A 14,329-nucleotide genomic window follows, 5' to 3' on the forward strand; every position below is an offset into this window, starting at 1 on the left:
TTCTGCCCAGCTCCAGAGAAAGGTGAGTGGGAGAGACAGCAAGAAAATGGAGGGCATTTGACTCATGATTGCATGGAATAAGCAGAACACTTCACAGTGCCCACACATTCTGCCCCTTCACTGCCTGGCCTCATTGCCTGCCCCTCCCTTATCCCCAAATCAGCACAATCTGTTGGGATTTTGAATTGATGGAAACCTTCAGGGGGGTGGTAAGGGGCAAAGGAGAATAGCCAAGAAACACTGCAGAATCCAACCATGTGTTTTATCAAAATGGTGATCAAACCCACTTCTTGAAAAACAAAAGATTATTTTTTAACTGAAGCGAACACAAACATTAGTGTGTGAGTTGTGAATTCATTCTGGCTTTAACACCAACCTGTCATAGCTGGAGACACTGGATAGGAGGTAGTCTCTCAAAGATAAAAGAAAGCAGGCCCCAAACTGATGGCTTACATATATAAGTAATTCTGGGAGGCTGAGATCTGGAGAATCTTGATTCAAAGTCAATCCATGCAGAAAAATCCACTAGTTTCCATTTCCAAAATAATCAGCAAAACATAGGGCTAGAGGTGTGGCTCAAGTTGTAGAGTGCCAACTTAGTAAATTCAAGGTTCTAGTTAAAAAAAAAAACAAAACTGGCATAAGTGGGAATCAATTTCTTGGAGTCCAGACCTCTACATTACTTAGCTGTGACACACCTCTAACAGGTGAACCAAAAGATCTGTGCAAGAAGCCCAGCTCACACCTTTCACCCCAGTGTTTCTCCAAGGCTTGGGTCATCCAGATGGGAGAGGGTGCTGTGTCCTTGTTAACCTTCACTAGAAATGGAAAACAATTCATCCTGGCGATTACCATCTCTCTCTGCCATCAGTCAATTGCCCATCTCCACTTATCACCTTCTGCCTTCCAGTCCACTCCAGTCTTACCTCAACAGGAAACCACCTCCCTCAAAAGGGACAGGACAGAAGAAACAAGATTAAAGAGAAAAAGGCCATCATTTACCTTTAAAATAATGACTCATTTTATTTTTATTTTAATACGTAGTTATAAATATATTTTGTCAAAATATATGATCAATATGGTCAAAACATTTGCACGTAAAGTCATAAATAAGGTCAAGGTGAACATCTAGGGTTTTTTTTTTCCTTTCTTTTTTTTTTAAAGATAAAAGTCCAGCTATAAGAAAGCAGTCTGTGTAGTGTGTAGGTAGGTGGGTGGGTGGATGGGAACATGTATGTGTCTGTGTGTGTGTGTGTGTGTGTGTCTGTCTGTCTGTCTGTCTGTCTATCCTCCAGAATGACTGGACTTCAGCGACACCCACATCCCTCTACCACCATCTCCTGATAATTTTTCAGCACCACCTTGTCATACTCATCCAGGTACAGCATGGAGATGGCGCTCAGTTCAGTGGGTACACAACAGGCCTTAGGGATACTGGAATTGACAGAGTTGACCAAGGTCTGCACGATGGCATGGTTGGTTGAGTTGAGGTGGTCTGCCAGTGGGAAGGGGCAGTCTCCATGACAGTAGAAGGCCTGGTATCCCGGCGGGGCCACAATCCAGTCATTCCAGCCCACATCACTGAAGTCCACATAGAGTGAGTGGCGCCGGCAGTTCTTATTCTTCTTCCTAGACCGCTGTGGGTGATGCTTAGAGCTCCGCTTGGCCCTCCGACGTCGGGTCAAGGCATGGCCCCGGCCATCATGGCCAAAAGTGACCAGGAGGGGCCGAAGCTGGCCCCAATCCCCACTTCCTTGAGGTAACGATCGGCTAATCCTGACATGCTGGCCCTGGTAGGTCCGTGTCTGATGGAGGTGAATCACCTCAATAGCCAGCCCATGGTTGGGCTGCTTTTCCTGGGTCCAGCGAAGGACCGCAGGGCTCACATCAAAAGTTTCCCACCGTGTCACATTGTGGTGGACCAGTCTGGTGTCCAGTAGTCGTGTGATGAGGTGCCCAGGCACCACTTCCTCTGGGGGCTTCATAACCTCATAAACGTTTATTCGGTGGAAGCCTTGCTCCCAATCAGGGCCCTGGTCCACCTGCTCTCGGAAGAGCCGAAGCTCTGCGGAGGAGACCACCTCATCTTCCGGGATGCTGCTGAGGTTGAAGAGGAAACGAAAAGCCAAGTTCTCGCTGGACCCTGGGATGCTCTCCAGATGTTCTAGGCACCGTTGGGAAGGGAAGGGAAAAGAAAAAGCACATGAACATTCATGGAAAGAGATGGAAAGTCAAAAAGACAACTGAGTGGTTATATGTAGCTATAGATGGCAACTGCTTATATATTGTATTTCAATTAGGAGAACATAAGTGGACTTTTTCATTGGAAGAAGCAGAGAATGGAATAGCTAGTGAAGCAGCAAATTTTAACTAGCATTTGTCAAGCACTAAAGACAGAAAGTATCTTCCAAACTCCTGTGTGTGTGTGTGTGTGTGTGTGTGTAATAATTTCCATGTGTCAACTCCTTTTTAAAATCTCCCCTTTTTAAAATCCTCTTTTGGCTTTGTGTACACAGTTTTCTTTACAAGTAGTTGTAAAGAAAAAAAGGGACCAACATAGTGGAGGCAGAAGGAAACCCACTTGCATGTGTACACACATACACATGTACATACACACACACACACACACACACACACACACACACACACACACCCTCCAGCCCTCCTTCCACTTTCTCCAGTGTGTTACTAAACATTTCCCCAGTGACCTTGGAAACACAGAGTATGCCTTGTTGATCAAGTTACAGAGGGGAGAATAAATTCCAACACAGTAATGATGCTGGTGGATTAATAACTCAGATTTACTTTGGAAAAGAAACATCCGCTAGGAAATATTCAGATCAGATTACAAGGCCCCTATTGAATAAACCTTGACAAACACACAGCTGTAATATTAAGTTCAGTAGGTGCTTTGAACAAAATGGGCAGAAAACCCGGCAGGGGGAAAATTTTTTTTTAAATTAAATAATAAAAAAAAAAAGCTTTGATACAGCAGCAACACATCACTGGGGCTAGCCCGAGTCTGCTCCTGAGCCATGCCGCTACCCTGCTCGCCAGCAGCTCCCCCTCTGTCTCCAGAAAACAAGTTCAGAGGCAGCTCTGGAAATTCTTGGAGGTAAGTGGCTCTGTTCCTCTGCCTCCGGGATTCGAGGCTTTGATGTAACCTGAACTCCTCTTCCCCAGGGCTTCCACGGCCCCTCCAGCCCAGCCAGCCCCACTGCCCGCCCCATCCCCACCTCCCCACCCTACCCCCCCCCCCCCACCAGGGGCTGGGACTGACCTTCGTGGTGGAAACTCCTCACGGTGTTGGCCCGGCTGGCGGGGCGTTCAGGGTACTCCAACCCCGTGCCCGGGATCTGCTCTTCCTCCTCCTCCTCCCCAGACTGGAGCCGGTAAAGATCCCGCATGTAATCCGGAATAACTGCGCTCTTGCTGGGCTGCGGGCGGCGGCGCAGCCCGAACATCTGCAGCAGTGTGGCCTCGAAGTCCCGCAGGAGCTCATGGCTCTGCCCGGAGCGGCGTCCTCCCGCGTGGCCCTGAATCTCGGCGACTTTTTTCTTCCCGGTCTCAGGTATCAAACTAGCATGGCTCTCGCCTCCCAGCAGGACTTGGCATAATAAAACGACCATCAGCATTCGGTTACCAGGAATCATGGTGTCTCTGGGGAGTGGGGGGGGGGGGGAGGGTTAAAGAATAAATAAACACCAACAAATAGAAAGGGAGGGGATGCCTCTGCATCTAGCGCTGGTAATGGAGGGTGGAGACGAAACCCCGGGCCCGGGAAGATCAAGTTTGTGTTTTCTGCCTGGCATCCACCAACCACCACCGCCACCACCACCACCAGCAGCAGCAGCAGCAGCAGCAGCAGCCACGCACAGCTTGAAAGTCACCATCGCCCTGTAATTACTTGGTCTAACTTGTTTACAGTCAAATAACCCCAAATCAGATAGCCTCCATCCTGTGAATCTTTTTTGTTTTCTTCCTTTTTTGTCTCAGCTGCTATCAGAGCCGGTGATCTCAGAGTGGCTTCTCCAGGGATAAACAGTTAACATTGAGGTGGTAAAAAGCAAGGAGGAGGGGGGGTGGATTAAAATGCCACCGCTCTCCACTTCAGACCTTCAACCTTTCCCCCTCTTTCTCCATCCCTCCCCCCTCCTCCCTCCGCCCTCACAGCCCAACTTCCACAACTTTCAACTGCTTGGGAGCAGGAGGGAGGGAACGCAGCGAGGCAGGGACCGGGCGAAGACTGGGGCGGCGGGGTCCAGGGGTCGAGCAAGGAGTCGGGGGGCTGGGGGTGAGGCCTCTCGGGGTGGCTTTAAGGCTTATTGACTTGTGGCCGACCAGTTGGACACGCTCAGTTAAAAGCACCAGTTCGCGCCCGCGCTCTCAACTCTCATTTGGAAGGTTCCCGAGGCAACTCCGTTTTGACAAGAGTTCCCCAAGCCCCGGAGGCGTTGGGCTCTCCGCCGACCAGCAGCCGGACAGGGGAAGGGAAGGGTTAACCAAGCACCACCCGGGGCTGCGGACCGTTCACGTCTCCAGTCCCTAGGAGCCCGACTTTCCCGAAACACACCAGATGGGAGAGGGCAGCACTTTAAAAGGAACCGGCACGCTTCGAGCACCCGAGGCTCTGGGGCCTAGAACGCAGAGCAACAGCGCTGCGGGACAGCGGAGCGCGGACGCTGGAAGGGTGATCCGACGGGAGGGACCCCCGGGGACCGGGGATGGGGAGGGCAGAGTGAATTCCCGGGGGGGTGGGGGGGAGATAGGAAGAGGTGTCTACTCACTGACAGAAAACAAGGCATATAATAACAGTCCATGATTCTTGACAGCCAATCTTGAACAAACTTGCTGGAAAGGCTCAGAGAAGCTGCGGCAGCGCGTTGCTCGGAATGGCACTACGGAATGGCTCCTAAAATGAATATTTGAATATAATGAGACTCCGGCGCAGACAGGCTCTGTTTTTCTTCCAGCCCCTCGGAATCACGTGGACGCAGAAGCCCCGCCCTCCCCTCCTACCCCTCCTCCCACTTCGGCCCAGACTCGAGACCCGCCCCTCCAGGCGAGGCCAACCCCAGCGCCCGCCGCCGGAGTCTCGGCGGTCTGGGAGGAGTCCCCCCGCCGCGCTCCGCCGGGCCCGGGGGCCGGCGCCCCGGCGCGGGCGCCAGCGCGCGCCGGGGACCCGGTGCTCCTCTCTACCTGCGTTGCGTCGGGCCGGACCCTGGCACTAGCGGCCTGCAGCCCGAGGGTCTGGGGCGCAGGGCAGGGGATGAGCCATGCAAAGCAGCGCCAACACCACTTCAGTGGGACCCGGGGCCGGGGCCGGGGCCGGAGCCGGTGCGGGGCGGGGTGGGGGGGGGGGTGGAGGGAGGACGAGTCTTCACTGCCCTAGAGCCTCACCACCGAGAGGCACTGGAGAAGGAAAACGCCGAGGGACCTAGCACACCCGCGCGCGCGCACGCACGCACACACACACGCATATGCAAACACACATGCACACCCCGACACTTCCTCCCCTGGGTCTCCCCGAGGCCAAACCCTGCTCCCAGGGCCAGGCAGCCAATCCCGGCGAGGGCTCAGAGGAGTTGGACAGCGGATTTAGCTTCCAGCCCTAAGTGGCTGACCATGTCACGAACGAGGCCGGGAGCTGGGAGACTCTCAGGCCAGGCTGTGGTTCATGTGGAGACTTAAGAGGGAGCGGCTTCTAGGGTTATTTCTCCGGTACCGAGGCGGAGAATCCTGGCCGGGCATCGGCCGCTGGGTACCCCACTTCCATCCCTTCCAAGCAAAGCAAATTCGCGAGAAACCGGTCGCCCTGCAGGCAGGGAGGAGCTGAGGGCGCCAGGTCCCCAAACTCCGGACACATTCCGAAAGAGGCGTCGCCTAAGAAAGGGCGCATCGTATTTTTCCTATCTTAAGGTCGCCAGGGGTTTACAACTCCAGATCGGCCCAACACGTTCCCCAAAGTCCACAAAACCGGGAACAGCTTTCGGCCTGCACTCGACCTCCGCGTCTTTTAACCCAGGCTTGACTTATTTTTTTACACCACCCCACTACCCCCCCCCGCCACTTCCTCCCCCCCCTCCCCAACACCCCTTTCCTCCTTTGCACCAGCTGCGGCGTCGCAGCAAATATTCCTGCGAGACTTTTTTTTTTTAAATCAAGCCGGAGCTCAAGCAATTACTTGGGTGACTTGACCTTTCGCCGAAGGTGCCGCACGCGTGGATCGCCGAGGCCTGTTCCAAAACCTGAGCAGGGGCAGCTCTGCGTTCAGCCTGGGTCTCAGCGCCAAATCGCTCCGGGGAACTCGATCCCCAGGATTCCCGCCCAGAACCCATCCCATCCAGCCTCCCTTTCCTTTCCGGACGCTTGCGGGAAGCCACGGAGGCAGAGGCTTGGTAAAGGATGGATCCGTTCTACCCTCCTTCGTGGCCGACGCCACCCGAGACCCGCGGACCCAGGTGCGGAGGCCTCGGGCGCCTCGGCGCGACGGTCGGTCCGCGCCAACCCAGAGCCGCTTTCCTAACCCGCGCCACCGTGGGGGAGAAGTGGGAAAGGGCTGGAGAACGCAAACTGTGTGTGTGTGTGTGTGTGTGTGTGTGTGTGTGTGTGTGTGTGTGTGTGTGTGTGTGAAAAGCCAAGAATCCTATAGAAAAACAAAACAAATAATATCGGAGGGAAATATAAACTCGGGGACCCCTCCAAAGTGAGAAAGAGAGACGGAGGCGCGCTGGTGCACGCGGGGCGGGGAAACATGGAGAGGAGCGCACGCCGGGGAGCCGGGACAAAGCTGAGCTCCCCAGTCTCCCCGGGCGGTCGGTGGCGGGAGGGTTCGCCAGCGTTAAAAATCAAGTGACTGGGGGATGGTGGGGGAGGGGGGTCGTCGAGGATGGTGTTTCGATTTCCGAGTCACTAGGATTCATCTCTAAGCACGTTTTCCTTGGCAGACTTTTTAAGTTAAAAAGACGAAAGCCCAAAATGAACTTTTCTTAGGGGATAGGAACGCAATTTGTGGCGGTTATCCTTCTTTTCCCCCCACCTAAACCTTCTCCCTAAACTGCGGTAGCCTCAGTGTGCCAAATGTATACCTTTGGGGCTTTTAAACATCTCACCAAATCTCCCCAACTCATAAAGCGCGACGCAAACCCTCTACCCATGCGGTGTCCCATAGGGCGTCAGAAGCCCTTTGCGGGAAGAGGTGTGCGGGGTCGCGGCGATCCCAAGACCCTGTTTCACGTCGGTTCTGAGCGCGGAGGGCCTGGCAGAGCCGCGTCCCGCATAGCGACTCCCAGTAGGATACAACTCAACCGAAAAGGGCCACTGGATATCCCCGGCATCCTAACCGTTGTACCTAGAACCTTGCACCATGAAATGATAAAAGAGGACGGTCCTTGGGTGCCCCCCGCCCCCCAAGTCTAAGAAAATAGCTCGTGGAGAAGGCGCGTTCTGCAGCTGTGGTTCACAAGACCCAGGGGTGCAAAGCCAGCCCTCGACGTAGCCCCGCGAGCGGCGCGCGCGCTGGGCAGGACCGCAGCAGGACTGCGCGCTCGGCCGCGGAGCCAGCGCTGGCCAAGTGCTCTCTCTAAGTCGCGGTCCCTCTGCCCCCTCCCTCTGTACAGAACTCAGAGCCTACTCCCTCCCACTCCTGCTTTTCCCGTCCAGGAAATCGCCACCTCCAGCCCACGGGCAACGTGTTCAGTCCCACAAGTCTTTGGCCAAGGACTTCCCCTCCTTTCCGCCTCTCGTGTTTCTGCGCCTTCCCAAAGTGGAACTCGTCCGGGGCCATCGGACCAAAAAGGTTTGATAGAGGAGGCAGTAGTAGGCGATCTGGAGGGGTCTTTAAGAGCCAGTATCCCCCACCTCCCGTAGCGCTATTGGGGAGAAAATGGGCCACCTTTTCCCCCCAGTTGTAGACTAATCCCTCTCCCCCCAACTTCTTCCCCTAAGGATGCGTCTCCGGACTGGTGCGGGTGGTCAGGTAGTCTCGCTCACCATAGATCCCAGCGGTAGCGGGCTCGCCAGCAGCAGCTCCGGGAAACCTGGGCGAGGGCCGGGGAATGGGTCGCTGCAGGCTCGAGACGGCTCGGACAGGAATCCCATCAGGGACACCGGCAAGTTAGTCAGGCCGGGCCTCAGTGGCGTTCCAGGCTCTGGTCCCCTCGGCTCGGATGCCCCAACACACCTAGTTTCCGGGCCGGCTCTGCGCTCCGCGCTCCTCTCCTTCCTACCCTCTGCCCTCCGCATCTACTCCTTCCTTCTCTTTCCCTCCCTCTTTCTCTCTTTCTTTCTTTCTTTCCTTCCTCCTCCTCTTCCCCAGCAGCCCCTCCCTTCTGCCCTCCTCCCTCACTCCACTCGCCTCCCTTTCTGGAGATGGGAGCCCCGCCCACATCCTCCCATCCAGCCGCCGGGCCTCGCCTTGCCTGGCAGGCCCAGGTCCCGGAAGCTCGCACTGCGTCCCAGCCAGCCTACCGAGGCAGCCTGGGCTGGGACCTCTCCACCGCCAGCCCGGTGGAGGCAGCCGGGGCTCACCTGCGCACCACGTGCAGAGGTACTAAAAAAGCATGCACCGACTAGTCGCTGAACCTTCCAAAAATACCCATGGGAGTCTGGGCTTCCCTGAGTTTAGAGTAACTGCTGCCCAAACTGATGATTAAAACACTGAGTAATCACCATTTACCCCGAGTAATTAGAGATAATGAAACACCTCTAAAATCAGGTTATGGAGAAAGGAGCTGTTGGATTGGTTTAAAGGGTGGCCTTCCATAAACTGTTAAAGGATTCCCAAACGTTGGGAAACAGGCTGTGCACCCCAGATGAGCTCCTAAAAGGTGTCTTTCCTTCTTAAAACATCTTTTTGCTTGCTTTTTACAGAACGGCTAACTCAGTGGTAACCCTCAGTCACTCCACCCCATCTGATGGGCTTCCTTCCCTTCTCCCCAGCCTAACCTTTGTAGAGGACAGAAGTGGCTTGCAGACAGGCTGGGCCATGCTTTTACAGTTAGAAAAGTGGTGTGTGTGTGTGTGTGTGTGTGTGTGTGTGTGTGTGTGTGTGTGTGGTTCAAAAGCTCTCTCAAGCACTTCCATGGCAGTTATTTTTGTCACTGTTGTCTCTGTGTTTGTGGTGTACCTAAGAATTCCTCATCATCTCAACAAGTTGATCTTCCAAAATAACAACCAGCCAGGCAGGTACTGGAGGCTCAGGCCTATAATCCAAGCTACTCAAGAAGCTGAGAACTGAGGATTTCAGTTTGAAGCCAGACCAGGCAGGAAAGAGTCATCCCCAATTAATCACCCAAAATCTGAAAGTGGAGCTGTGGCTGAAGTGGTAGAGCATTTGCCTTTAGTGAAAAAGCCAAGGGAAAGCCTTGAATTCAAGCCCTACAGCAGGCACGTGTGTGCACGCATGCATGCATATACACACACACACACACACACGCAGGTAACAACCTTAGAAGCAATCACCTTGTAGGCCACAAAGAGCCAAGAAAAGATGCTCTTTGGTCTGCTTTTAAAAGAAGAGAGGGAATAAAGAATTGGTCCTTTAACTAAAAAGAAAAAAAAAGTGCTAGTAATCATATTAGCAGGGAGGTGGAACGTGGTGGTGGCTTTCAAATCTTCTCAAACAGGAACTCATTTCCCACGCAGCCTGGGATGGAGCTGTAAGGGAGCTATCAGTTCTATCTCAGTTTGACAAAGACCAAAAAGGAAGGACAGCAGGTTAAAGAGACTTGCCCAAAGCCTTGCAGTGAATCATAGTCTCTGCTCTGGAGTTACAAGCTAATGCCACAGGGTAGGGTGGCTCTGGGCCCTGAACTCTAGGCTGCGGGAGGAAAGCTGGAGGGCTTATCATTTCCTGTCCTGGGTTTCTTTCCTTAGATTAGACGTTGAATTTCTCGGTCTCTACCACACTTTGAGCTCCTTACTTAAACAGATACCGACTTGCCTAGGGTAACTCATCTATAAAAGCTTTACATTTACACACCTTTAAACTTTAGAGAACAGGAAGTACTTCCTGTAACCTGTGAACCAAGATTACAAAGGTTAGGAAGTAAGTGAGATCAGAGAGACACTACTATCAGAGCGGAGCCACAGCATCCTGCCATCTTTTCCAGTCAAACAAAAGAAACAAGCTGAACTGAACGCCTTTGGCCAAGTCCTTTTGTTCCTACAGGTACTAGTTTTCTTGCCTGCACTATGAAAATATGAAAGCAGATAATTTCCATATTCACTTTCATTTGAAAAGTAATAGATTATTTTATTGTAATTTTAATAAACATCATCTACCTTCTTTCATCTTAAATCACTCCTGCGTTTACCTTCTCTTAAGTATCTGATCAATTAGAGCAAGGCAATAACAGTTGCCTCAAAAGATGACTGAAAATATACCATCAGCTTCCAACACAGTCCAAATTACAATTATTTAAGACAACAACATGAAATTAAAGCTTCATTAACTAGTTACTCAAGTCTCTCCTGCAGCATGAAGCAAGGTGCTCTTCTAGCACACTGTAAGAACAGATTAAATGCTCACTGAGCCCCTTGAAATCAATCACTATAGTTTTAATAATTAACAAAAAGTATCCCTTAATAGTTAAACTCAGAAAAGACAGTGCTAAGCTACCCTCAAAAGCAAGATTCTTAGATTCTTTTTGTTGATGCACTCTAATTTATTTTGCTCCAACTGTTTTTGGATGCCATCTAGTCATTGAAATGAATAAAGGGTCCATTGGTTTACCCAAGACCTATGACCACATTCTAGGAGCTTTCAGTCATACCTTCTTTAGACAGTACATGGGCCTTTAGGTGTGTGATGGAAAAACTTAGCTTCAGTTCTCTTGGGCTACCTTTACCTCCCCACATTTTAGATGGGGGCAATCTACCTGTTATCAACTGCTTTTCCCCAGGCCTCTTTCTCTTTTCCTCCTCCCTCATTCAGGCCAAAGACAAATTACTTATTGGATAGAGAGCCAATCCATCACAGCCCAGTGATCAGCACTGGTGAGGGAAATCAGTGTAGTTCTTTTCTCTCAAGCTTACTTACGAATCTCAGTGTTTCTAAGATATGATAGACCAAATAAAACAATACTTTCGCTGGGTGCGGGTGGCTCATGCCTATAATCCTAGCTACTCAGAAGGCTAAGATCTGAGGATAATGGTTCAAAGCTAGCCTGGGTAGCAAAGTCCATGAGACTTTTATCTCCAATTAACTACCCAAAAACCAGGGCAGTAGCTCAATGTAGTAGAGCACAAGCCTTGAGTGAAAAAGCTAAGGGACAGTGCCCCGGTTCTGAGTTCAAGCACCACAACCAACAAAAGAAAACATATCTATACTTTAAAGTACATAGATTAAGAGAGGCTCTCAGAACAATTCAGGAGCAACTTGCTCCTCTGCTGCATGGAGTGTATTTGTTTGTTGTTGTTGTTTTTCTCATGGACAGCATCACGAAAGACTTGCTGTTCAACTAGTCCTTTGAAACAGCAAGGTGTTCTAAAGACCATCAGCTTTAGAATAAGGATGAGTACCAATAAAAGGTAGAAGTATCCATATTTTACAAGGTTTCCTAAAGATTCTGAGCACATGACAGTTTAAGAAATATTGTTCTGCACTACACTTGTGGCCTGTAATCTTAACTACTCAGGAGGCTGAGATCTGAGGATCTGAAAGCCAGTGAAGACAGGAAATTCCATGAGACTCTAATCCCCAATTCACCACCCAAAAAGCCAGAAGTGGTAGAGTGCTAGCCTGGAGGAAAAATAAAAAACAACTCAGGAACAACCTAGGCCCTGAATTCAAGCTCCAGGACTTACACAAAGCAAAAGAAAGAAGAAGAAAAGAAATATTGATTTATAGTTTTAGAGCTGAGAAATATCATTAAAAGAGAAACAATAGTTAGGTGCAAAAAAAAACTCAAAACTAATAAAAAGCCCTCAGGCCCTGAAATCAAGCCGCAATACTAGCATACACACAAAGGCAGATGCTAAGACATTATAAATAGGTAAGGACTTTCCTTGGCTGGTCCTTTATAAGCAGCAGTTATAATCTTATAATGGTCAAAGCACACAGGGTAGCTTAGGCCTAGTAGACCTTCCTTCCAGGACCCCCAATTGTGAACTACGTTTAGTTATCAAACTTTCTTTGCCAGTGAGATGTGTGTGAAAACTTTAGGGAATACTTTGAAGGACTTACCAGCATCCTGGCTAGTCACTGGGAAACAGTAAGATAAGTCAATTACAAGTGGAATTGAAAGCAATCTTTGAAGCCTACTAGTTTGTCTCTTCTGAGTATTTACTGTGTGTTACATATTTTGCTGTCTCTCATTCACAACCATCTTGATAAAAATCCCCATTCTACAGTTGAGAACCTGACATGTACAGAGATTGTATAAGTTTTACTCAAAGTTGCCAGGATGGTAAGTAGTAGAACCCAAAGCTAGACCAGGCCAGTCTCCTCTTGCACATATCTGGAATGAGGCCTGCAGAGGAATTGGATTCCTGTGACCACAGTTTGAAACTAAACAGGCATGCCCTCCAGGGTTTCCAGAGACCAAAGCATCCATTCCTGCAGCTCACTAGAATAGAGAATTTCACCATATGACAGCAGAAAATCAAGACCCAGAAGCTTACTTCTACTTGGCATATAACCCCACCTTAGGGCAAGACATTCTGTGACCTTCCCTGAGAAAAGTTGTGCTCTGAAGAAAGCAGCTAATTACCTCTGCTGGGTTAAAGTTTGCTCCTGGCAAATTGTGATGACTGCACAGGTTCTTCATGGGTTTCTCAGCCCTCCTTCCCGTGCCCCCCCCCCCCCACCTCCCAGGCCTGCCAGGACCTACAAAGACTGTATCCTAGGAGTTAAATCATAGTCAGTTGTCTGTCCTCCAGTGTCTCCATTTCCTCATTTATAACCTGAGAATAACTTTTATTTCATAATAGGCCTACAAGCCTTAAATAAGTTACTATAATAAAACAGTAAGCACAACAAAGCACAGTAAAGATTTGTTTGTTCCTTATAAAGATAATGATTACTTTAATCATGAGCAAGGAGAATATCAAAGACATTTCAATATGTGGTTTTATGTAGAAATATATCCATGTCCCAGCAAAGCCCATTAAGTTGTACAGTTAATATGCTAAAATTGTAATTTTAAAAAAGTAAAACCTTAAGTGGGTGATAAGCTTTTTAAAGAAAAGAATGTATTTCATAGTTACTTGTTGTCTCTGATTCTTTGAATCTCTAGTGTTATAGTCAATAAGGGCTGTCATTTGCATGAATAATGTACAGTGAGTTAACATTATGATTTGTTTATGTACATCTGATCCAGGCACATAATTGCCAAGACAACTTCTAACTGTCCATTCCTGTCTACTGAGAACTAGGAAATAATAGACTTGCTGACATGTCCCATTTTCATCTCCAAATTTCCAGCTTCCTAAATCCTCTTACTTAAGAACTTTCCCTCTCCTTGCACAAACCTTAGGTTTGAATGGAGGATGGATTCCTGTGGTCACAGATTGCAACTAAGCAAGGCTTGTCTGAGGGTTTCTTTAGGTCTGGGGAAATATAAAGCCATTTCCTTTTTCCTGGTCTGAAGTGTTGTTGTTTTTCTCTTTTGCCATATGGAATTGAATCCAGTCTCTTGTACATGCTAAGCAAGTACTCTACCACTTAGTTATCTTGGGCCCCAAAAGAAACTTAACTGGGTTATACAAGTTGTTCCTCTAAATATTTGAGATGGTTGCCAACCCTTGATATATCTTATTTAAAGCTAAATAATAGGGTAGAGCTTTGCCTAGTATCTACTGGACTCTGTATTTGATATCTTCACCACTATAAAGAAAATAAAAACTAAAGAATATTAGAATATTTCTTATGACTAAAAGAAAAAGGCAATGCTGAAATCAGTTCCCAGTGCCTTAAATTGTTATCTATTTTCTGGATTTCCTTTTTTAACTTCTTCAATATATAACATGAAAAGGTGGGCAATGAGACCGCAGTGATATTAGAAGAGAAAACTATTTTTGTATCATAATAACACATTTCTTTTTCCGTTATGAGGCTTGAACTCAGGGTCTAGGCACTGTCCCTGAGCTCTTTTGCTCAAGGCTCGTGCTCTTCTACTTTGAGCCACAGCACCACTTCCAGTTTCTTGGTGGTTAATTGGAACTCTCAGAGTTTCCTGTCTTGGTTGACCTTGAACCATAATCCTCTCAGATCTCAGATCTCAGCCTCCTGAGTAGCTAGGATTACACTTGAGCCACCTGCCTGGCTCATAACACTTTTAAATTAACACATGAAAGGCAGACCAGGCAAGGGTATGCAAATTCTTTT

The 14,329-nt window shown here is 49.3% G+C and overlaps 1 protein-coding gene across 4 annotated transcripts in view; it reads right to left on the minus strand.

The window, feature by feature from the left end:
* Positions 1-1,161: 1,161 nt before the first annotated feature.
* Bmp4 (bone morphogenetic protein 4) overlaps positions 1,162-14,329 on the minus strand; it is a 43,792-nt gene continuing 30,624 nt past the window's right edge. Inside the window, exons 1-4 of one of the 4 annotated variants that reach the window (XM_042682537.1) lie at positions 7,993-8,253; positions 4,788-4,912; positions 3,281-3,660; positions 1,162-2,164 (exon numbers count right to left, since the gene is read on the minus strand). In XM_042682537.1, the coding sequence (XP_042538471.1) occupies positions 1,308-2,164; positions 3,281-3,653 (1,230 nt within the window). In that variant the 5' untranslated portion in view covers positions 3,654-3,660; positions 4,788-4,912; positions 7,993-8,253 and the 3' untranslated portion in view covers positions 1,162-1,307. Of the gene's footprint in view, positions 2,165-3,280; positions 3,661-4,787; positions 4,958-7,992; positions 8,254-14,329 lie in introns of those variants that run through there. The other 3 variants (XM_042682540.1, XM_042682539.1, XM_042682538.1) reach the window with 3 other exon arrangements.

This window comes from Dipodomys spectabilis, unplaced genomic scaffold (genome assembly GCF_019054845.1).
Source record: "Dipodomys spectabilis isolate Male_0828 unplaced genomic scaffold, ASM1905484v1 ptg000073l, whole genome shotgun sequence".
Lineage (NCBI taxonomy): Eukaryota > Metazoa > Chordata > Mammalia > Rodentia > Heteromyidae > Dipodomys > Dipodomys spectabilis.